The sequence below is a fragment of the Chelonia mydas genome, chromosome 1 (genome assembly GCF_015237465.2).
Source record: "Chelonia mydas isolate rCheMyd1 chromosome 1, rCheMyd1.pri.v2, whole genome shotgun sequence".
In the NCBI taxonomy this organism is placed as follows: domain Eukaryota; kingdom Metazoa; phylum Chordata; order Testudines; family Cheloniidae; genus Chelonia; species Chelonia mydas.
Window position 1 is genome coordinate 255,038,406 of NC_057849.1, and position 22,383 is coordinate 255,060,788.

At 55.0% G+C, this 22,383-nt stretch overlaps 2 protein-coding genes across 3 annotated transcripts; one reads left to right on the forward strand and one right to left on the reverse strand.

The window, feature by feature from the left end:
* Nucleotides 1-760: 760 nt before the first annotated feature.
* GALR3 (galanin receptor 3) lies at nucleotides 761-14,608 on the forward strand. Of its 2 annotated transcripts, none has more exons than XM_043543112.1 (3): nucleotides 761-930; nucleotides 11,660-12,029; nucleotides 13,145-14,608. In XM_043543112.1, the coding sequence occupies exons 2-3, from the start codon at nucleotides 11,680-11,682 to the stop codon at nucleotides 14,025-14,027; spliced, it is 1,233 nt and encodes a 410-aa protein (XP_043399047.1). In that variant the 5' UTR covers nucleotides 761-930; nucleotides 11,660-11,679; the 3' UTR covers nucleotides 14,028-14,608. The 2 variants fall into 2 exon arrangements, with proteins under 2 accessions (XP_043399047.1, XP_037737182.1); XM_037881254.2 differs by lacking the exon at nucleotides 761-930 and adding an exon at nucleotides 6,929-7,046.
* Nucleotides 4,036-4,845, reverse strand: LOC102934510 (noggin). Its single transcript, XM_007069106.2, has one exon. It carries the CDS (start codon nucleotides 4,843-4,845, stop codon nucleotides 4,036-4,038), a length of 810 nt encoding a protein of 269 aa, XP_007069168.2.
* Nucleotides 14,609-22,383: the final 7,775 nt, after the last annotated feature.

A 22,383-nucleotide genomic window follows, 5' to 3' on the forward strand; every position in this document is an offset into this window, starting at 1 on the left:
TCATCAGGACTAGGCCACCAGTAAAATGGGCTGGGTTGGTTCTTGGTACCGTTCTTACGAAGTCTACAAACAACAATCACCATCCAGTAGAGGGCGCTGCTGCCCAGCGTCTCTTCATAGAAGAAGGCTGGGGAGGGAGGGAGTGGAGTTCACAGAGGCTGTGTTGTCTCCAGGGGTTGAGGAGATGATCGCATTTGATGACAGTAACCTATAATTTGGATCCATTTGTTGCAATTATAACATGCCAGAAAACATGGAGCGAGGCCGGGCGCTGGGACTTGTTCGTTCAAGCTCTTTGTGAGCAATTCACTTTGCAGGAGCCAGAAGTGAACCCGAGACACCATGCAGGGGAATTTTTGGCATCGTCTTTGCTCTAAATCAGAAACCTCCCGCTTGTGTGCATGCATGTGGGCGCCCTGTGTTGGCACCGCTCTGCAGGGCAAGGCAGCGCTTACATTAGCTGGTAGCTAATCCTCCCTGCGTCCCTGGGAGCAGTGGTGGGAAGTGTTACTGCCCCTCTAGAGAGCCCCCAAGTTAAGGAGGTGCTGGCCTACACAAGGCCTGTAAGATTTGCCCCAGCCCCTTGAACTGTATCCAGTAGCAAACAGGGAGATATCTGAGGCCAGATGGTGCACGCTCAAGGCAGCCCACCTCGCTTAGGAGATGAGCAGCTGTATTTTGTCCCCTGTGAAGCTTCTAGATGGTCTTTTTTTACAAGTGAGAGCTCAGGCATCTCTCTTGGTAGTTCTTTAGCCAGTGATGCGGCTTGAAAATGAGTTGGCTCTGCTTGTCGAACTGCCACCAAGACACCTGTAAAAAGCCGCTGGAACAGGGAGGCAGAACTAGCCTGGTTGGTCTCCCCTGGTAGCTGCTGGCCCACAAGAGGCACCAGGAGAAAGCACCTGGGCAGCAGAGCCACCGCAGGGCCAGGTAGTCATTTCTTTCCAGTTACTTTTCCACATAAGCAATCACCGCAGTTGCCACATGGCCACTGGGCACTCGGGGGTGGGATGAGAGGTGGTTGGGGGCCTGGGAAGGGAGCTATCCAGGAGGCAATCTCTGTTCAGACTTGGTCTCCACCACGAAAACAAATGGGAGTTGCCCTGTTTTAAAATGACAGAGAGCTAAAGGATCAGGAGAACGTTTACTCCGGTTCCCAAAGGGCTCCTGTGTGTGTGCTTCCCATCTGGTAAGCTCCAGCCTTGTGAAAACTCTCCAGTCATCAGAGCCTGCTGGCACCGGTGCTAGCCGACTCAGAGCAAAACCCCTGCCCAGGGGCACCCCTAGCTGAGAGGGGGATAGCCGTGTCAGCGCCAGCATACGCAGAACAAGTCAGCTCTGTCTCATGGCCACAGAAAATTATGGGAAGCTGCCTGCCACTCAGGGGCCCATTGTACCATGAAACCAGCAGGGAGGGGCTAAGCCTCGGGGTGGGGGAGGTGCTTTAAGCCCCCGAGCAAAGCTTCCACCGTTTTAGTTATCTAAACCACTTTTATCTTCTCGCTGCCTGTATTTCCTTGTGCCCTTTTCTCCCCAGTAGGTGTAATACACCTAGCCCTGGCCTTGCCCCTGCATCTGGCGCACTGTAGCAAACCTGCAGCAACTCTTCTGTTCCAGTCCTGGGTTCCCACACAGCTCTACCAAATACTAATGTGCCCCATTCTTGGTCTGCAGCCCCCTGCTACTGCAGACCTGCTCTCCCAGTGCCCCTGAGTCCTGGTCTGCAGCTGTCCCTGCTATCCTAATCCAGCACCCATGTCAGCCCGGAGTATTGCTGTGCCAGTGCACACAAGTTGATGGTAGAAAGAGGAAGCAGACGGGAGAGGAGAGAGGCAGTGTCCCTTTTGCTGCTGCCAAACTCTCCCCTAGTAACAAGATCCCTGTGCCTCCTTCCTCAAGTGCCCCAGTTTAGCCTCTTCCCCCTCAACTGCCAAATCCCTCCCCAAGGGGCCAGCTCCCCCAGCCCCACACCACCCAGCTGCCAGACCTGCCCAAACCTCCCCACTCCCTCTGCCACAGCTGCCTCCTCTGTCCCCTCCATCCTCCTGCTCCCCTTTAGCTGCCAAACCCTTTGTCTCCATCCAGGTCTTCCCCAACAGCGGCTCTGGTTCAAGACCCAGCTGTGCAGTTTCTGCAGCAGCGTGAGCAAAATGGGGAGATCTTGAGCAAGCAAGGGTTTGGAGAAATGAAGTATTGCAAACAAATAATGCCCTGTCAATTGTGGGATTTGTGTTAACATTTAATTCACTCCAAAGCTCTCTGGTTCTCACCATTTCCTGGTGTATGTCACAGTGCTGCTAATGACGCAGCTTCTCAGTGTGCCCCACGGAAATCAGAGGGTGCTTGCTGCTCGGCAGACTACACAAGGCCAAGGCCATGCATCCCCTGCTATTCTAGTCTAGGGCTCTCCCCAGCTCTGCTGATGCACCTCAGTCCTGATCTGCTGCTCCCTCCCTCCTATGCAGTCCAGCCCCTCGCAACCCACGCAGCGACATCGGTACCTCTTGAGCCTGACCTGCAGCGACTGTATGCCTGACCTGCCACTGGTTGCAATGCGCACAGCCCTATCTCAAGCCGAATCTACAGCTCCCCCTCATCCAATTCTGCGCAGAGGAAAAGACGTCTGTTAGCAGTGCGTTGGTGCTCTGCACTGGGCTGAGATCCACCGAGCTGATTTCATTACTGATGCCAAGGCAGCAGTTGAACCCAGTCCTCCAGAGCCCCGTTAACTCTGCTCTACGCAGAGAAGTCCTCAGCTGCGGGCAAGTATTTCACTGTAATTGGTATAGGTCAGGACAGAGACACAGACCAAGCCCTAGGGGAGAGCAGGGCTTGAATCAAGGTAGCCACGGAGGCTGCTGCGGGCCCAGAGATGAGAGGCACAGGGCTGCTTTGGGTTCATTTGTTTGGGCTGTGGCGGGAAACGGAGCCGACCCTGTCCCAAGTCCTTCACAGCAGATAAATCGCTCAAACAACAGGCAAGCACAAGGACTCCCTGTGTAAACAGCTAACCACTGCCCTTCCTGCTTCTGGCTGTCTCTCTTCTCGCTCCCAGGTAAGGAATAGGGGACAGAGGGAGCAGAAGTGACCCCACTTCCGAGAGTCCACGCCAGTGCCCGGTAACCTTCATGGGAAGGCTCCCATGATTGGTTCCCATGAGTGCAGTGGGCTCTGGTTCAGGCCCATAGTACAGAACCCACCTCCTCCCAATGCAGCACTGCCCTGCTCTGCCACCACAGGGAACCCTCCAGTTTAACCGAGCAGCACGGCACCCACTTCCCTTTGGGATTAGCCTTGCTGTGGTAGCACCGGGGACAAGCCGATGTCCTGAAGTGGGGATTCGAACCTATGACCCATAAGCAAAGGCCTAGCAGGCTGTGCCACTTAGCCAAGCAGCTGTGGATAGCAAAGGGATCAGTTTGGCTCCAGTTATGTATTAAATGCCACAGACTCCTACAAGTTCTTATTCTGTATCTTTATTGCTCCACACACACAGCAGGGCTTCCTTTTGGTAGTAATCGTAGCCAGCATTTCTGTAGCACCTTACCCCCATGGATCCCAAAGGCTTAGTATTATGAATCTAAACCTGAGATGACTATTGGTGCCTCCAGTTCCCATGGCATTCTGTTCCTGGCTTCATTCCCTTGGATATGGGAGGGGAGCCCAAGTTCTGGCTTCCCCCTCTTCTGTAAATTTCTAGGGATCCCCAGCTTTCCACAGCCTCAGAATTTCCTCCAGGAGGATGCTGGATCCCGGCTGTAGTGGATGGAGAGGTTAGAGGAGTATCTCTCCGTGATTTCTTGCTGGTCCAGGTGGAGATGAGAACATCTGGAGAGGACTCCCAGCTCTATCTGCAATAAGGAACGTGGGTGGGGTTAAGGCCATCCTTCGCTCAGCCTCTCACGCCCTGGCTGCGCAGGCAATTTCAAACTGCTGCAACATGATAGCAAACCCCTGAAGGAGCACCGAGGTGGCAATGCACCCATGACCTCACCCCTCCAGTGGGGGAAGAGCCCCCTGCCCCTCACTGTCCTATTACCGACAGGAGCACTTGCAAGCAGACACTACTGGGTAGGGAATCTGCCTCCAGGTGCATTGCTGGAGAGTCCTGCCCGTGTCTATGGCTGGGTCCTTGCTCATCCAGCAGTGCCAGACCAGGAGCTTGATGTGGGTGAACTGGGCAGGACGGCAGGTCATGCCAGGAGGCCAGGAGCAGCCAGTGTGGGAGGTGTCACACTCTGTGTGGCGGACCCAACGTGGCCAGAAGACAGGCCCCAGATCCACCCAGGATGAGGTCAGGTGGCAGGTGGCGCTGTCCACCAGCCACTGACGGAGGCGGTGGGCAACAGCTTGGCTTAGGTTGCTGGCCGTCCTCTCCTCCGGGGGCAGCAGGACAGGGAGCTCCACGTTTTCAGCCTCTTGCAGCAGCTTCTTCCGGTAACGGCTGGTGCCATCGGCCAGGTCCTGGCTCAGGGTGCCCAGCTGCTCCAGGCTGGTGTTGCGGCTTCGTGGATCCTGCGAGGACATCCAGAAGGGGTCGTATGAGGGGCCCAACAGCTTCAACAACCGAGGGGCCCTGAGATGCTTGGGCTTGGGGGCGTAGTGGTAGTCATTGGCAGAGCGGGACAGGCTATACGGCCTCACGTGGGCAGATGGCTTGCTCCGGATGAGGTGGACATCAGGATTGGGTGGGGTGGTCTCACTGATCTTCTCAGGCTGCAGAAGGTCCTCACTTAGGGGAAGGTCTCCCTCCTGGGAGAGGAGAGAGGCTCCAGAGGGAAGAGGCCCCTGACCCCAGCTCCCCAGCAGCAGCAGGCAAATGAGACCTGCTCTGGCCACCTCCATGATGGGTGCAGCTCCTTCGGGGCTCCCCTTGCGTGTGTCTTGCTGCAGGCTGGCACTCCGAGTTCCCTCCCTCTACCTCTCTGGTTATCAGTGGATCCCTTTGGCTAAGAGAAATCCGTCCCCTTTCCCCTCATTACAGAGTCTGATACCAGACACTGCTGCAGCTCACAGAGACACAACCAGCGAATCACAGGGACACTTCCCCCCACCCCCCGGCTGGCTGGGTGTAGAGGCAGTGGGTGATGCCAAGTGCAGCAGGTGCAGCTACAGGAGTATGGGTGGTGCCGAGTGGTAGGATTAGAGTGAGTTTTGCTGACTGTAGAGCTACAGTAAGCGCTGCTGGGGTATTGTGGGTGCTGCTGGGTCCCACAGGTGCTGCTGGCGGTGTCGGGAAGCTGCTTGGTGGAGGGGGGGTAAGTGGGGATGTAAAGATGTTCCTGCGTGTTGGGGTGCAACAGGTCCTGCTTGGCAAGGAGGGACGGTGGGTGTTGCTGGGGAAGTGGGGCTATGGCAGCGTATGGCTGAGGCTGAAGATGTGCTGCTGGTTGTCGAGGTGCGATGGGTGCTGCTGAGGCTGTAGGTCCAGCAGTTGATGCTGGAGGTGCTGCTGGAAGCACCATCCGTTGCTGGGTGTCGGGGGAAATCTCACGGCTAAGCCCTGTTGAGCAGAGTTGCCAGAGCAGGCAGCACCAAGGGGAGTGGGAGTGTGAGACCACTCGCCATGCAGAGTGAATTTGAATGGCTGCTTGCCTCGGTGCATCCCAGCAGCGCTTAATTTGTAATGAAAGAGGTGCCGGGGCTTAAGCAATTAGGTGCTGGGGATCAAGCACTTTTTAAATTTTAATAAGTGACGCGGTAAGCCCAAATAAAGCACTGCATCCCGGCCACCTGGGAAAGCTCCCTCCTGTATGAAGCGATGCTGCATCCATTAGCCCAACATGGGACTGGGCCCTTGGAGAAGGGAGAGAAGTGGATGGCAGGGGCGGAAGGGTTAGTTGCTCACCCTCCCCAGCGCGTGCCTCTCCCAGCAGCGATTGTGTGTTCCCCAGAGGGATGGGGAGAAGCCGTGATTGAGAGACTTGGGAGCCGTCTCATCTAAAATCCCTTGGGGAGCAGGGGAATGAGAGGAGACAGGAACTCCCTTCTTGACCTGCGCCTTGACAAGGCCACATGCCTCCAAGCCGCCTGTTCTCATAGCCACAAGAGTCCTGGGGTCAGGCAGACACACAGCCTCTGAGGCCCTTCATCGCCCTCCCTGGCTGCTTCAGAGTTTAACCCTGTGTGTTTAACTAGCCTACCCAGCCACGGGCCCCGGGGGGGCTGGAGTCCTTGCACACCCCATGCTCTCTGAGGGGTTACTGCCATGGCTGAGCTGGGCTCATGAAATTGGGGATTGGTCCTGCTTTGAGCAGGGGGTTGGACTAGATGACCTCCTGAGGTCCCTTCCAACCCTAACCTTCTATGATTCTATGATGCCCTTGGCGCTCTGGCCTGTGTGTTAGTGTCACCGCAGGGCCCACAAGCGGCTCTGCCTGCGACCCCTCGAGTCCCACCCCACACACCTCCCCTCCCCAGGCGTCCCAGCAACTCCTGCCGGCGAAGGTGCCACCCCTCCTCCAACAAGCCACTCTAGCCCCTGTGTGTCTGGCTGCCCGCCCCATTGCCCCATGCCCACAGGGGACCCCCGGCACCCTCTGCTGGGGAAGCTGAGCCGCTGGGGGGACACGTGCGGCAGCTCTGTCCTCCCCTGGGTGCCGGCCTGGCTCATGACGAGCCTGGGGGCGCTGAGGCTCTGTACCCCAGCGGGCGGGGGGCAGGGCCGGGCGGCAGATCGGCTGGGCCGGGCCACCCTTTACTTCCCATGGGGGCTGGGCCGGGCCAGGCCAGCGGGTCTCCGCGGAGCTGCGGGCTCTGGGGGAGTTTCTGCCCGTGTGAGCCGCCAGCCTGCTGTGTTGCGGGGGGAGGGGGCGCTGGACCCCGGGCGGGGCCGGGCGCGGGGGCGTGAACGCCGGCGCCGGCCTCCCGGAGCGGGGAGCAGCGCGGCCGGCGGGCGGCGCCGGGAAGGAGGGAGCCGGGGGGGGGGGCCCGCGCCACGTGCGGGAGGCGCAGCTCAGGCAAACTCCGGATCCCCGCTGGCCCGTGCGGAGGGAGCGGGATCGCAGCGCCCCGGCCCCGCGGGGCTGCCCCGGCGCGAGGCGCAGGTGAGTGGGCGGGGCCGGGCCGGGCCGGGCCGGGCTGGCGGAGGCAGCGCGCTCGCTCTTCCCTTGCTCCGAGTCCTGCCCCGCCCGCGGGGCCCGGGGGGAGCGAGCGCCCCGCTGCCAGCGCCCGCGACTCGACGGGGAGAGCGACAGAGCCCGCCCGCTGCTGCCGTGCGGCTCCGGGCTGGGGGCCGTGTGGGGCAGAGGGGATGCTGGGGGAGAGCTGGGGGGACAGGGGTCCGTGTGGGGCAGAGGGGATGCTGGGGGAGGGGGAGAGCTGGTGGGACAGGGGTCTGTGTGGGGCAGAGGGGATGCTGGGGGAGGGGGAGAGCTGGTGGGACAGGGGTCTGTGTGGGGCAGAGGGGATGCTGGGGGAGGGGGAGAGCTGGGGGGACAGGGGTCTGTGTGGGGCAGAGGGGATGCTGGGGGAGGGGGAGAGCTGGGGGGACAGGGGTCCGTGTGGGGCAGAGGGGATGCTGGGGGAGGGGGAGAGCTGGGTGACAGGTGTCCGTGTGGGGTAGAGGGGATGCTGGGGGAGGGGGAGAGCTGGGGGGACAGGGGTCCGTGTGGGGTAGAGGGGATGCTGGGGGAGGGGGAGAGCTGGGGGGACAGGGGTCCGTGTGGGGTAGAGGGGATGCTGGGGGAGGGGGAGAGCTGGGGGGACAGGGGTCCGTGTGGGGCAGAGGGGATGCTGGGGGAGGGGGAGAGCTGGGTGACAGGTGTCTGTGTGGGGCAGAGGGGATGTTGAGGGAGGGGGAGAGCTGGGGGGACAGGGGTCTGTGTGGGGCAGAGGGGATGTTGAGGGAGGGGGAGAGCTGGGGGGACAGGGGTCTGTGTGGGGCAGAGGGGATGCTGGGGGAGGGGGAGAGCTGGGGGGACAGAGGTCCGTGTGGGGCAGAGGAGATGCTGGGGGAGGGGGAGAGCTGGGGGGACAGAGGTCCGTGTGGGGCAGAGGAGATGCTGGGGGAGAGCTGGGGGGACAGGTGTCCGTGTGGGGCAGAGGGGATGCTGGGGGAGGGGGAGAGCTGGGGGGACAGGTGTCCGTGTGGGGTAGAGGGGATGCTGGGGGAGGGGGAGAGCTGGGGGGACAGGGGTCCGTGTGGGGCAGAGGGGATGCTGGGGGAGGGGGAGAGCTGGGTGACAGGTGTCTGTGTGGGGCAGAGGGGATGTTGAGGGAGGGGGAGAGCTGGGGGGACAGGGGTCTGTGTGGGGCAGAGGGGATGTTGAGGGAGGGGGAGAGCTGGGGGGACAGGGGTCTGTGTGGGGCAGAGGGGATGCTGGGGGAGGGGGAGAGCTGGGGGGACAGAGGTCCGTGTGGGGCAGAGGAGATGCTGGGGGAGGGGGAGAGCTGGGGGGACAGAGGTCCGTGTGGGGCAGAGGAGATGCTGGGGGAGGGGGAGAGCTGGGGGGACAGAGGTCCGTGTGGGGCAGAGGAGATGCTGGGGGAGGGGGAGAGCTGGGGGGACAGGTGTCCGTGTGGGGCAGAGGGGATGCTGGGGGAGGGGGAGAGCTGCGGGGACAGGTGTCCGTGTGGGGTAGAGGGGATGCTGTGGGGGAGCTATGGAGACAGGTCTCTCTGTGAGCAGGGGCGCTGGAACAATTTGTAGGGGGGGGGGGGTGCTGAGAGCCATTGAACCAAACTGTAAACCCTGGATAGGATGGAAACCACTTTACGGCAGGGGTGCGGCAGCCCCCATAGTTCCAGCACCTATGGCTGTGTGAGGCAGAGCAGGCTCTGGAGTGAGAGCTATGGGGACGGGTCTCTCTATGTTGAGCACAGGGGACTCGGGGTGGGCAGGGAATCTGTGAGGACCGGTCTCTCCTTATGGGGCAGAGAGGATGCTGGGGGAAGATCTACAGGGACAGGTCTCTCTGTGTGGGGCAGAGGGGATTCTGGGAGGGAAAGCTGTGGAGACAGGTTTTTGCATGTGGGGCAGAGGGGATTCTGAGAGCTGTGGGGAGAGCTGTGGTCTCTCTGTTTGGGGCAGAGGGGATTCTGGGGAGGAAGACCTCTGGGGAGATGCTCACTCCATGTGGGGCAGAGGGGACACTGGGGTCAGGGGCAGGGATCTATGGGCATAGGGGATTCTGAAAAGCTATGGGGACAGATCTCTCTGTGCGGGGGAGAGAAGATGCTGGGGTGGGGGAGATGTATGGGGACAAGTCTCTCCATGTGGTGCAAAGTTTACTCAGGGATGAGAGCTCTGGGGACAGGCCTCCCCCCTGTGTGGAGCAGAGGGGATTCTGGGGGGTGAGAGGTGTGGGGGGAAGAGAGGACGCTGGGCGGGAGAGCTGTGGGAACAGGCCTCCCCTAGTGTGGGCCAGAGGTACAGAGTCAGCCCCTCGAGAGCCAGGAGTGCAGAGACAACCTACTGGAGTGATAGAGAGGGTTTTACGAATGAGAGGGAAAGCCCTGGTCCTGGCTGGAGTAACACAGAAGAAACTCTGGGGGCTCGTGGCACCCATAAAAAGTTGATCAGATGTTGCTTGGTAACAGTGTCCTTCCCTCATAATTACTGATCAACCAATGACAATTTATTCTGCTGCTGTAATAATAATAATAAGAAGAAGAAGAAGATCATCTGATATAGGGTACGATGCTTGTGCCTCATTGGTGACGTGCACTGTCACGCAATGCTCTGCTTGAGGCCATTGTGTGCGCGAAGTCCTGGAATTAACCAGACTACTCCAGTTTCCTGCTCATGTAATTGAACTTAGCTTCTTAATGATTATTACTTTGTCTTACGGTAGTGCCTAGAGGAGCCAGCCAAGACCATTCTGCTAGGTGCTATATAAACACGTAGAGAGAGACAGTCCCTGCCTCAGAGAGCTCACAATCTAAATTGACAGGCCAGACGAAGGGTGGGAGGAAGGGAAATGGGTGCAAAGTGGGACAGTGACTTGCTCGAGGTCACAGAGACAGGAGTAGAACCCAGGTCTCCTGATGCCCAGGCCTGGGCTGTGTCCACTGAACAAAACTGCCTCTGCTCATACAAAACTGGTCATTTTTCTAATTCATCCCTGGATCTCTGATTACTTCAAACATGGCAAGAGGCAGCCATCCCCTGGTGTGGGACACCGAGTGATCTCTAGATGCTGGCCCCTCCCCTGTATAGAACAGTGGGGACGCTGGGTTGAAAGAGAGAGCGCTAACCCCTCTTTGGTGTGGGACAGAGCAGAGGGAGCCGGGCTGGAGGGTGCTGGGGCCATGCATGGTGGTTTGCTCTTGTAAGGTAGGGCTGATTGTGTCCCTCCTAACTTAGATGGTAGAACCCCTCAGCCTAGGAGACCTCCCTGCTATCAGAGCTGGTTAGGTGATGCTGTGGGGATAGAAGGTGCAGCGTCCCTTTCCCCGCCCCCAAGGGCTGCCTCCTCCTTCCCTGGGGGCCTCTGCTGAGCCCCGTCAAAGGAAAGCTGAGATTAAAAATCACTAAAACAAGAAATCCCAAGAGGTTTAACAGCTTTGGGAATGTAATGGAGTAAAGGGGGTCAAGTGGTGCCTGGCAGAGGCTCCCCCCACCAGCGGCCGGTGTCACCGTTGGTACTTGCACCCTTGCAGTGTTGGCTGGTGCAGGAGGAGGTCTTGGATTCAGCACAGCTAGGGTCCGTATGGTGACCGAAAGCCAAGCAAATCCTGACTGGCTGATCCCAGTAGAAGTCCAGCCAATTACGTCACAGTGGGTGAAGGGACTTGGCATCTCTTGATGTCATCATTAAATCAGCTTATTGGATGCTGACGTCTAATGGGAGATGCGACCTCAGGGGCCACGAGGGAGCGAAAGGCCTTGTTCTTAGTTTAGCAGGTGGTCAAAGGCTATGACCCTCCGCTGTGCTCTGATGTGACAGCAGGCCAGGGTTCGACTCCTAGTGACCAGCAAACATACTGCAGTCTCACCCCAAATGCCACTGCACCTCAGTCACCTCACTGGGGTGTCCCTGTGCATGTGTTTGCTCTGGCCAGAACTGGCCCTTGGTTTTGTGGAGCTCTATGTGAAGTGACAACTCCTGCCCCACTCAGGTTCAAGCCTCACCTCCCTGTATCCGCAACTCTGCCAGTCTCCTCCTCCCTGCCTGTCACCCCCTCAGGCTGTAGCAAATCCCTCTCAGCTCTGAGTGAGGCTCTGTGGCTCCTGGGGACCCTTCCTCATACGGGCCAGGAGATGGAGCCAAAGTGCAGTTTTCTAAGCGGGGGTAGGAAGAGCTGTTATGAAATTCACCCCCTGCCACTGCCCTTGGGCCCCAGACTCAAACGGGACCACGGACAGGGGCCCAGGGATGGGGCCCAGTATGATGGGTCGGTGGGCGTGTGAAGTGAGACCCTGGAAGGGCAGGGATCTATGCAGCTGCATGGGCCTAAAGCCACCACCGCTCCTTTACAGTAGCATAGCCAAAATGCACACTAGGGCCTCTCACTGGGAGGCTCATGGGTTTGCCTTGCTGAGACACCACAGAGGGGTGTTCGCTCCAGCTAGGTGGAGTCAATAGGAGCAGGGCTGACAGTAGCTGCTGTGTTCTCCACTGAGAGGTGTTCTTGTGTTGCTGGCACCCAGCGGACGCTGGAGATGCACAGTGGACACAGTGGACCTGCTGTTTTTCTCTCTTCCCTCCCTTGCCAGGCCCACTGTCTGATGGGGAGATGCCAGAGAGCTGGAATGCCTCCTCCAACAGCCTGGAGGTGCGAGCTGCAGGCATCATTGTGCCGGTGGCCTTCTCCCTCATCTTCCTCCTGGGCACAGTGGGGAATGGGCTGGTGCTGGCTGTGCTGCTGCGTAATGGCCAGGTGAAGTACAACACCACCAACCTGTTCATCCTCAACCTGGCCATGGCGGACCTCTGCTTCATCATCTGCTGCGTCCCCTTCCAAGCCACCATCTACACACTGGACGGGTGGCTCTTCGGCCCCTTCGCCTGCAAGGCTGTGCACTTCCTCATCTACCTCACCATGTATGCCAGCAGCTTCACCCTGGCAGCCGTCTCTGTCGACAGGTGAGCAATGTTCCCTCTAATTTCTGACAGGCCGTGTGCGCAAAAAATTTCTTCTGTGCAAATTGTTGTGCTTCTGTGCAAATTTTTGTGCGTGCGGTGTTTTGCCGTGTGCGCGGGGTTTACGATCTGTGTGCGCCCGCACAGCTTAGAGGGTACAGTGCAGGTGAGCCTCCTCCACCCTTCCCCAGTCACACTTTGGGTCTCTTGCTTCAGTTCAAGAGACTGGATTGGCATGGCGAGGTAAGTGTAGGAGAAAAGCAGACCCCACCCATGTCTGTCAGGAGCGGGCACAACCCACCCAGGACAGGGTCACTCACTGTGTCTGGGGTTTGATCCCCAGTGGCCACTTGTCACTGCTGTCCATTTCTGACCCAGTGGCAGGCCTTTGCACAGGGCCATGCATGTGCTCTTACCCTCAACCACAATCCTAGCAGATCTACCCTGACCCATTCCACAGAGCTCCCTCACCTTCCACTTCCATCCCCTCCCTTGACTCATTCCACAAGTCTCCCTTCTCTGCCAACCCACAGATTTCTCCTCCCAGCTCTCTCCATTCTCCCTTCCCCGCATAAACCTCTCTCGTTATCCCTCTCCCCCATTTCCCTTTCCTCTCTCTCCTGCCCTTCTCTGTTGCTCCTCACCTCCTGCTCCTCCTCTCTCTCAGCACCCAAAACAAGCTCTCCCACAGTCTGCTTACCCAGCCCTTTCTCTTCCTTGCTGGGGAGAGGTTGGTTTGTTCTTCCAGACAGGAGTGGATTGAGGCTGGATTTCTGCTCTCCAAACCCATCAGTCCCCCAGGCCCAATGCAGCAGGGTGCTAGTGCGGAAACTAGAGTCTCTCCCATGGCTGACTGAGGAGGATCAAAGAGTCCATTGAGTGGAGGAGGGATTGGGGGGAAGAATGCTTGGGTGGTGGAAGAAAGAAAGATCAAATTGACCAGGGGGTTCTGCTTAATCCTCCCTTCCAAGGGATGGAGGAGGGAAGATGAGAGGCCCCACTGGAGACAGCACCTGGAAGGGGGCTGCATGGAACAGCAGGACAGTGACCGTGAAGTTCCTTTGCTGACTCATTTGTTTTGCTGTTTAAACCCCACCTCACCCCATCCCACCCTGCAGGTACCTGGCCATTCGCTACCCGCTGAAATCCCGGGATCTCCGGACCTCCCGGAATGCAGCGGTTGCCATCATAGTGATCTGGACCCTGTCACTGCTCTTCGCAGGGCCCTACCTCAGCTACTACCAGATTGTCCACTACCACGGGGTGCCCATCTGTGTCCCCATCTGGGAGGACCAGCACCGGAAGATCCTGGACATCCTCACCTTTGTGTTTGGGTACCTCCTGCCCGTGGCTGTCGTGAGCTTGGCTTATGCCAGGACCATCAAGTTCCTGTGGACCTCAGTAGACCCTGTCGAGAGAATCTCAGAGTCCCGTAAGGCCAAGCGCAAGGTCACCAAGATGATCGTGGCTGTGGCCATACTCTTCTGCCTCTGCTGGCTGCCCCACCACCTGGTCATCCTATGCTTTTGGTTTGGCTACTTCCCCTTCAACCGAGTCACCTATGCCTGCCGCCTGGCCTCCCACTGCCTGTCATATGCCAACTCCTGCCTCAACCCCATTGTCTATGCCCTCATCTCTAAGCATTTCCGCAAGAAGTTCAAGCTGGTCTTCACTTGCCTCCTCTTCCAGAACAAGAGCAGGAAGAAGAAGAGAGCTGGCAATAAAGTCCACATGACCAATGTGGCCAACAATGCTGCAGGTGTGTATGGAGGGAACACCGAGGTCACCCAGATCCAGGAGGAGAATGCCAGGTGCTGCCAGGGCCTGCTGCGGAAAGATGCTGAAGACACCCATCTCCCTGAGGCATGGACTCATCAGCTACAGGACACCACTGTCTCTGCTCAGAGAGGACTTCTGGCTGAAGAAAGTTCTGTAACAACTGGCAACCCACTGGCTGTGACCTCACCAGGAAGATCTCAGGGCCTGCTGACCCTCCACTGATAATATAAACCAAGAGGAGAAATGCATAATCCAGTGGGGGAGTCACCCTTCCACCCCGTGTATGCAAGCAGATTGAAGGATGTAGCCATTGGGAAATTGCACTGCAGTGATGGCTAATCTTAACAGTGTCAGCTGTGGCTTTTTTATGATCGTTCCACCCTTATCCACTTCCCTGTACCATTCTTGTGGGAGCAGTGGAATCCATCAATGGAAATTCAGAAAGTAGGAGCATGCTAACATAAAAACAAGAGACATGGAGAACTAGACACAGCATGATCCCTGGGGAAAGGACTGGACTCCCATTGCCCTGGGCATGATATTGAAAATATGTGGCGAGGAGAAGGGGAAGGAGTTTTACCACCATATGCGATATGACACCACGCAATTAAAGGTGTGATCCAGTGTAAGGCACTGCCCACATATTGGGATTCAAAGATCTGAACTTCCCTCTTGAGATTAATTAGCCCCTCGATAAGCCCTGTGTGGGTGTCTGTTGCTCACAGTCACCCAGGGGGTATTCCCCCTACACATTTAGGCCTACGTTTTCAACAGTGCCCACTAATTTTGCATCTTGGGTACTGGAAAATTGAGACGAGCAAAATTAACGTACCCTGTTTGAAACCACATGCTGTGGTGTGGGTATCAGAATGCTGGGGGGCGCGGTTGGAAGAATATGTGTGTGTGGCTATGTGTGAAGAGAGTTAGTCATTTTGTTTGGGCTAGAGATGGGAATAGGATCTCTGTGTGTATCTGTGAGAATGGAGCAGTTCAAAACCTCCATCACTGGAAAAACTGGGGCAATGTGTCTAACGTCCCAAGCAGTGGAATTCTGTTCCCCGCCTGGGTGTCTTCTCCTCTCTAGTAATTCCCAGCAGGTTTAGGCCGTTCTCCAATGCGAATCCTCCTCCCCCAGCTACTCCACTCTGTATCACAGAGGGCCTTGCTTGCAATCCTAGCCAAAAACCCCAATTGCAAGGAAGTCAGCAGCTCATATCAATATCTTCTTATACTAATTCTACCACCATCACTGTTATTAAAATGAGTTATTATATAGCAAGTAAAAAATAGAAAACCTGGTATTATTACATCTCAGTGTCCCCTCCCATGCATGCTGATAGACTCATAGAAGCTTGAGATGGAAAAGCTCTGTTAGTTTATTAAGTCGGTCTCTTCCCTCCACCCTGGCAAAGCAGGATGGTTCCCTACAGAACACTTCCTAGTGTTTTGTCCACTCTAGCTTTACATGGCCTCACAACTGTCCTAATGCTCCTTTGGGTATGTCTACACTACAAAATTAGGTCGAATTTATAGAAATCGGTTTTGTAGAAAGCGGTTTTATACAGTTGATTGTGTGTGTCCCCACACAAGTGCTCTAAGTGCATGTAGTCGGCGGAGTGTGTCCACAGTACCGAGGCAACCGTCGACTTCCGGAGCGTTGCACTGTGGGTAGCTATCCCACAGTTCCCGCAGTCTCTGCCGCCCATTTGAATTCTGGGTAGAAATCCCAGTGCCTTATGGGGCTAAAACATTGTTGCGGGTGGTTCTGGGTACATATCGTCAGGCCCCCGTTCCCTCCCTCCCTCCATGAAAGCAAGGGCAGACAATCGTTTTGCACCTTTTTTCTTGAGTTACCTGTGCAGACGCCATACCACGGCAAGCATGGAGCCCGCTCAGCTAACCGTCACCGTATGTCTCCTGGTGCTGGCAGACGTGGTACTGCATTGCTACACAGCAGCAGCAACCCATTGCCTTTTGGCAGCAGACAGTGCAGTATGACTGGTAGCCGTCGTCGACGTAGTCCTGGGTGCTCTTTTAATCGGGCGCCTGGGCAAACGTGGGAGTGACTCAGCCAGGTCATTTCCTTTGTTTCGTCTCGTGGCGATTCAGTCCTACCGGCAGTGTGCTGTCTTTTAACCTCCAGCCAGCAGAAGATGATGGCTAGTCGTTATACTGCACCGTCTTCTGCCGAGCACCCAGGAGATAATGATGGCTAGCGATCGTACTGCACAGTCTGCTGCCAGCAAGATGTATAAAGATAGATGAAGTGGCTCAAAACAAGAAATAGACCAGATTTGTTTTGTATTCATTTTCTCCTCCCTCCCTCTGTGAAATCAACGGCCTGCTAAACCCAGTTTTGAGTTCTGTCCTTGAGGGGGCCATTCAGTTTCTCGCAAAGTCACCCCCTTTGTTGATTTTAATTCCCTGTAAGTCAACCCTGTAAGCTGTGTCATCAGTCGCCCCTCCCTCCGTCAGGGCAACGGCAGACAATCGTTCCGCGCCTTTTTTCTGTGCAGACGCCATACCACAGCAAGCATGGACCCCGCTCAGATCACTTTGGCAATTAGGAGCACATTAAACACCACGCACATTATCCAGCAGTATATGCAGCACCAGAACCTGGCAAAGCGATACCGGGCGAGTAGGCGACGTCAGCGCAATGACGTGAGTGATGAGGACATCGACACAGACTTTTCTCAAAGCAGGGGCCCTGGCAATATGGGCATCATGGTGCTAATGGGGCAGGTTCATGCAGTGGAATGCTGATTCTGGGCTCGGGAAACAAGCACAGACTGGTGGGACCGCATAGTGTTGCAGGTCTGGGACGATTCCCAGTGGTTGCAAAACTTTCGCATGCGTAAGGACACTTTCATGGAACTTTGTGACTTGCTTTCCCCTGCCCTGAGGCGCAAGAATACCAAGATGAGAGCAGCCCTCACAGTTGAGAAGCGAGTAGCAGTAGCCCTGTGGAAGCTTGCAACGCCAGACAACTACCGGTCAGTTGGGAATCAATTTGGAGTGGGCAAATCTACTGTGGGGGCTGCTGTGATGCAAGTACCCAATGCAATCAAAGATCTGCTGATATCAAGGGTAGTGACCCTGGGAAATGTGCAGGTCATAGTGGTTGGCTTTGCTGCAATGGGATTCCCTAACTGTGGTGGGGCCATAGACGGAACCCATATCCCTGTCTTGGCACCGGGAGCACCAAGCCGGCAAGTACATAAACCGCAAGGGGTACTTTTCAATAGTGCTGAAAGCACTGGTGGATCACAAGGGATGTTTCACCAACATCAACGTGGGATGGCCGGGAAAGGTACATGACGCTCGCATCTTCAGGAACTCTGGTCTGTTTCAAAAGCTGCAAGAAGGGACTTTATTCCCAGACCAGAAAATAACCGTTGGGGACATTGAAATGCCTATATGTATCCTTGGGGACCCAGCCTACCCCTTAATGCCATAGCTCATGAAGCCATACACAGGCAGCCTGGACAGAAGTCAGGAGCTGTTCAACTACAGGCTGAGCAAGTGCAGAATGGTGGTAGAATGTGCATTTGGACGTTTAAAAGCGCGCTGGCGCAGTTTACTGACTCAGTTAGACCTCAGCAAAACCAGTATTCCCACTGTTATTTCTGCTTGCTGTGCGGTCCACAATATCTCTGAGAGTAAGGGGGAGACGTTTATGGCAGGGTGGGAGGTTGAGGAAAATTGCCTGGCTGCTGGTTTCGCACAGCCAGACACCAGAGCGGTTAGAAGAGCACAGGAGGGCGCGGTGCGCATCAGAGAAGCTTTGAAAACCGGTTTCATGACTGGACAGGCTACGGTGTGAAAGTTCTGTTTGTTTCTCCTTGATGAAACCCGCCGCCCCTTGGTTCACTCTACTTCCCTGTAAGCTAACCCCTCTCTCCTCCTCCCTTCGATCACCGCTTGCAGAGGCAATAAAGTCATTGTTGCTTCACATTCATGCATTCTTTATTAATTCATCACACAAATAGGGGGATAACTACCAAGGTAGCCCAGGAGGGGTGGTGGAGGAGAGAAGCACCAGGAGGGGTGGTGGAGGAGGGAAGGACAAGGCCACACAGCACTTTAAACGTTTAAAACTTTAAAACTTATTGAATGCCAGCTTTCTGTTGTTTGGGCAATCCTCCGGGGTGGAGTGGCCTGGTGGCCGGAGGCCCCCCCACCGCATTCTTGGGCGTCTGGGTGAGGAGGCTATGGAACTTGGGGAGGAGGGTGGTTGGTTACACAGGGGCTGTAGCGGCAGTCTGTGCTCCTGCTGCCTTTCCTGCAGTTCAACCATACGCTGGAGCATGTTGGTTTGATCCTCCAGCAGCCTCAGCATTGAATCCTGCCTCCTCTCATCACGCTGCCGCCACCTTTCAGCTTCAGCCCTCTCTTCAGCCTGCCACTTACTCTCTTCAGCCCACCACCTCTCCTCCCGGTCATATTGTGCTTTCCTGCACTCTGACATTGTCTGTCTCCACGCATTCGTCTGCGCTATGTCAGTGTGGGAGGACAGCATGAGCTCAGAGAACATTTCATCACGAGTGCGTTTTTTTCGCCTTCTAATCTTCACTAGCCTCTGGGAAGGAGAAGATCCTGTGATCCTTGAAACACATGCAGCTGGTGGAGAAAAAAAAAAGAGGCAGTGGTATTTAAAAAGACACATTTTCTAGAACAGTGGCTACACTCTTTCACGCTAAACCTTGCTGTTAACATTACATACACAGCACATGTGCTTTCATTCCAAGGTTGCATTTTGCCTCCCCCCACCACGTGGCTAGCCCCTCACCCCCCCCCCCATGGCTAACAGCGGGGAACATTTCTGTTCAGCCACAGGCAAACAGCCCAGCAGGAACGGGCACCTCTGAATGTCCCCTTAAGAAAAGCACCCTATTTCAACCAGGTGACCATGAATGATATCACTCTCCTGAGGATAACGCAGAGAGATAAAGAACGGATGTTGTTTGAATGCCAGCAAACATACACTGCAATGTTTTGTTCTACAATGATTCCCGAGTACGTGCTACTGGCCTGGTGTGGTAAAGTGTCCTACCATGGTGGGTGGAATAAGGCTGCCCTCCCTAGAAACCTTTTGCAAAGGCTTTGGGAGTACATCCAGGAGAGCTGCAAATGTCAGGGCAAATTAATCATTAAACATGCTTGCTTTTAAACCATGTATAGTATTTTAAAAGGTACACTCACCAGAGGTCCCTTCTCCACCTGGCAGGTCCGGGAGGCAGCCTTGGGTGGGTTCGGGGGGGACTGCCTCCAGGTCCAGGGTGAGAGAAAGTTCCTGGCTGTCGGGAAAACTGGTTTCTCCGCTTGCTTGCTGTGAGCTATCTACAACTTCATCATCATCATCTTTCTCATCCCCAAAATCTGCTTCTGTGTTGCCTCCATCTCCATTGAAGGAGTCAAACAACACGGCTGGGGTAATGGTGGCTGAACCCCCTAAAATGGCATGCAGCTCATCATAGAAGCGGCATGTTTGGGGCTCTGACCCAGAGCGGCCGTTTGCCTCTCTGGTTTTCTGGTAGGCTTGCCTCAGCTCCTTAAGTTTCACACGGCATTGCTTCGGGTCCCTGTTATGGCCTCTGTCCTTCGTGCCCTGGGAGATTTTGACAAATGTTTTGGCATTTCAAAAACTGGAACGGAGTTCTGATAGCACGGATTCCTCTCCCCATACAGCGATCAGATCCCGTACCTCCCATTCGGTCCATGCTGGAGCTCTTTTGCAATTCTGGGACTCCATCATGGTCACCTCTGCTGATGAGCTCTGGCCAGTGTGGCAAGCTGCAGGTGACCATGCAAACAGGAAATTGAAATTCAAAAGTTTGTGGGCCTTTTCCTGTCTACCTGGCCAGTGCATCTGAGTTGAGAGTGCTGTCCAGAGCGGTCACAATAGAACACTCTGGGATAGCTTCCGGAGGCCAATACCGTCTAATTGCGTCCAGAGTACCCCAAATTCGACCCGGCAAGGCCGATTTAAGTGGTAATCCCCTCTTCGGGGGTGGAGTAAGGAAATCGATTTTAAGAGCCCTTTAAGTCGAAAAAAAGGGCTTCATCGTGTGGAGGGGTACAGGTTTACATCGATTTAACGCTGCTAAATTCGACCTAAACTCCTAGTGTAGACCAGGGCTCAGTCTTCATGGAAATCTCGAATGGCTGCAAGGCAGGTATGGGAACAGGATTGGTTAGTGGAGTGGAATCATGGGGAAGATCTGGCTTAAGAAATGGGCCCCTCTGATAACCACTGGCACTGTACCCAAAGTTAAAGAGCTGTTCCTTTGCATGAGCCCCCTGGCCTCAGTGCAGTCACATTGGAACCCTCCCTTGTTCCTGCAGCTGTTCCCCTGCATTCCCACCTGGCCCTGCAGTCCCACTGGAATGTTTCATTGTTAAGGCAGCTGGACCACTCAGATTTATACAACACCGCCTAGCTCCTGACAAGAGAGTGGCTGACATCCCCCAGTGCTGACCCAATGGGGGAGAACACAGTGGGGTGGAATGTAACCTGCAGGGTTTGGGGCAAAGAGGATTATTGCTTATGAGGAACTGCTGGGATTTCTCTCCTGTGTGAGATTAATAAACCTTGGTGAAATTCTTTGCCTAGTCTGTGTTTTTCTTTATTCTCCGTGCTCCAGCCACACTCACTTAACACAGTGGGGATTATTTCCCTATTTGGGACTGGGGAAAGGAGCAGTCAGGGATTATGTGAGCTCCCTGACCTGCTTTCTGATGAGACTTGATTACTAACTACTAAAAAATTGACCCAACACATACTGCATAATTATATGTAGGGGACAGGTCCGAAAATTTCAGGAAGGAGCTGAAAGCATCATTGGAATTCAATAGAGAGTCATGGGAAAGATAGAGTCATAGATTCCAAGGCCAGAGGGGACCATTGTAATCATCTAGTTGATCTCCTGTATCATGCAGTCCACAGAACTTCCCCAGAATAATTCCTCTAGAGCAGATCTTTTAGAAAAACAGCCACTTAAAAATTGTCACTGATGGAGAATCCTCCATGAGGTAAATTGTGCCAATGATTAATTACTCTCACCATTAAAAAAATATACCTTATTTCCAGTCTGAATTTGTCTAGCTTCAGCTTCCAGCCATTGGATCATGTTACACCTTTCTCTGCTTGACTGAAGAGCCCATTATCAAATATTTATTCCCCAGGTAGATATATAGAGACTGACATCAAATCACCCCTTAACCTTCTCTTTGTTAAGCTAAATAGATTGAGCTCATTGAGTCTATCACTATAAGGCATGTTTTCTAATCCTTTCATTATTCTTGTGGCTCTTTTCTGAACCCCTCCAATGATCAACATCCTTCTTGAATTGTGGGCACCAGAATTGGATGCAGTATTCCAGCAGCAGTCACATATGTGCCAAATACAGAGGTAAAATAACCTCTCTACTCTAACTCAAGAATCCCCTGTTTATGCCAGGGCATTAGCCCTCTTGGCCACAGCATCACATGGGGAGCTCATGTTCAGCTGTTTATCCAGCAAAACCCCCAACTCTTTTTCAGTCACTTCTTCCCAGGCTAGAGCCCCCCATCCTGTAAGTGTGGCCTGCATTCTTTGTTCCTAGTTGTATACATTTAGCCGTATTAAAATACTTCTTGTTTGCTTGTGCCCAGATGCAAGAGGAGAAAAGGAGAGGCGAGGGGTGAGGGAAGGTGAAATAAATCATTTGATGCAGTTCCTAGGCAAAGCAACAAAGAGACTAGAAGATGGGGGATTTTGCTTTAATTCACACTGACAAGTGACGAGATGCACTGAGAGAGGAAGCAGAGCCGGCTAGGGAGTGGAGGAGAAAATCAGAGTTAGGAGAAACCCTGCACACAGAAAGCTGTACATTCTGACAGGAGTCTTAGTCCCACCAGCACCCCTTCACATGGGGTCATGCTCTTGCAAAGGCCTTTCGAATGGCTAAGGCCCCAGGAGCACCCTGCCCTAAGCCAGCTTTCTGTGATGTTTCAGGCCCCAGATCAGCAGAAGTGGCATTTTTGATCAGCACAGCAGAGAACGCTGAGGCCAGAAAATTTCCCAGAGTGAGAGAGCCTTTGATCAAAGGCCTGCGAGTGAGATCAGTGAACACTCTCAGCTAACAGCAGGGGTCTTTTCCCGCAGAGAGCACCTGTCCCTGGGGCACAGCAGGAGGGCACAGCGAAGGAATTCTAACAGAGGTTACACACAATACTCACTCCACAATACTGAGTGATTTCTACAGTGCCTGCTCTCTGAGGCTCCCAAAGCACCCTGCTGACTTTACAGAGTACTGATCTGTAGCGAATGCTTTATAACTCAGAAATGCAGCCATTTCTGGGATGAAGGCTGTTCCAGAGTATACAGGAACATTACACAACGGAGCAGGAAGAGGGGAATCCCATACTCAATTGAAAATGAAACGTTATGGACAGAATGTAATGAGCAGAATTGAAATTAGGCTAGAGAACACTGGGGCTAACTCCCTGGTAGGCCAGAGGGACATGGGGGCATGCTGGGAAGTGGGCCAGCTGTAGAGAAGCACTCTTTCCCCAGTCCAGTGAGGGGAAATGG

Excerpts from the sequence above, each read along its gene's own strand:
- LOC102934510 (XM_007069106.2), bottom strand. The coding sequence starts at position 4,845 with ATGGAGGTGGCCAGAGCAGGTCTCATTTGCCTGCTGCTGCTGGGGAGC.
- GALR3 (XM_043543112.1), top strand. The coding sequence starts at position 11,680 with ATGCCAGAGAGCTGGAATGCCTCCTCCAACAGCCTGGAGGTGCGAGCT. Across the intron at positions 12,030-13,144 it reads GCAGCCGTCTCTGTCGACAG|GTACCTGGCCATTCGCTACC; the intron begins GTGAGCAATGTT and ends CCCACCCTGCAG.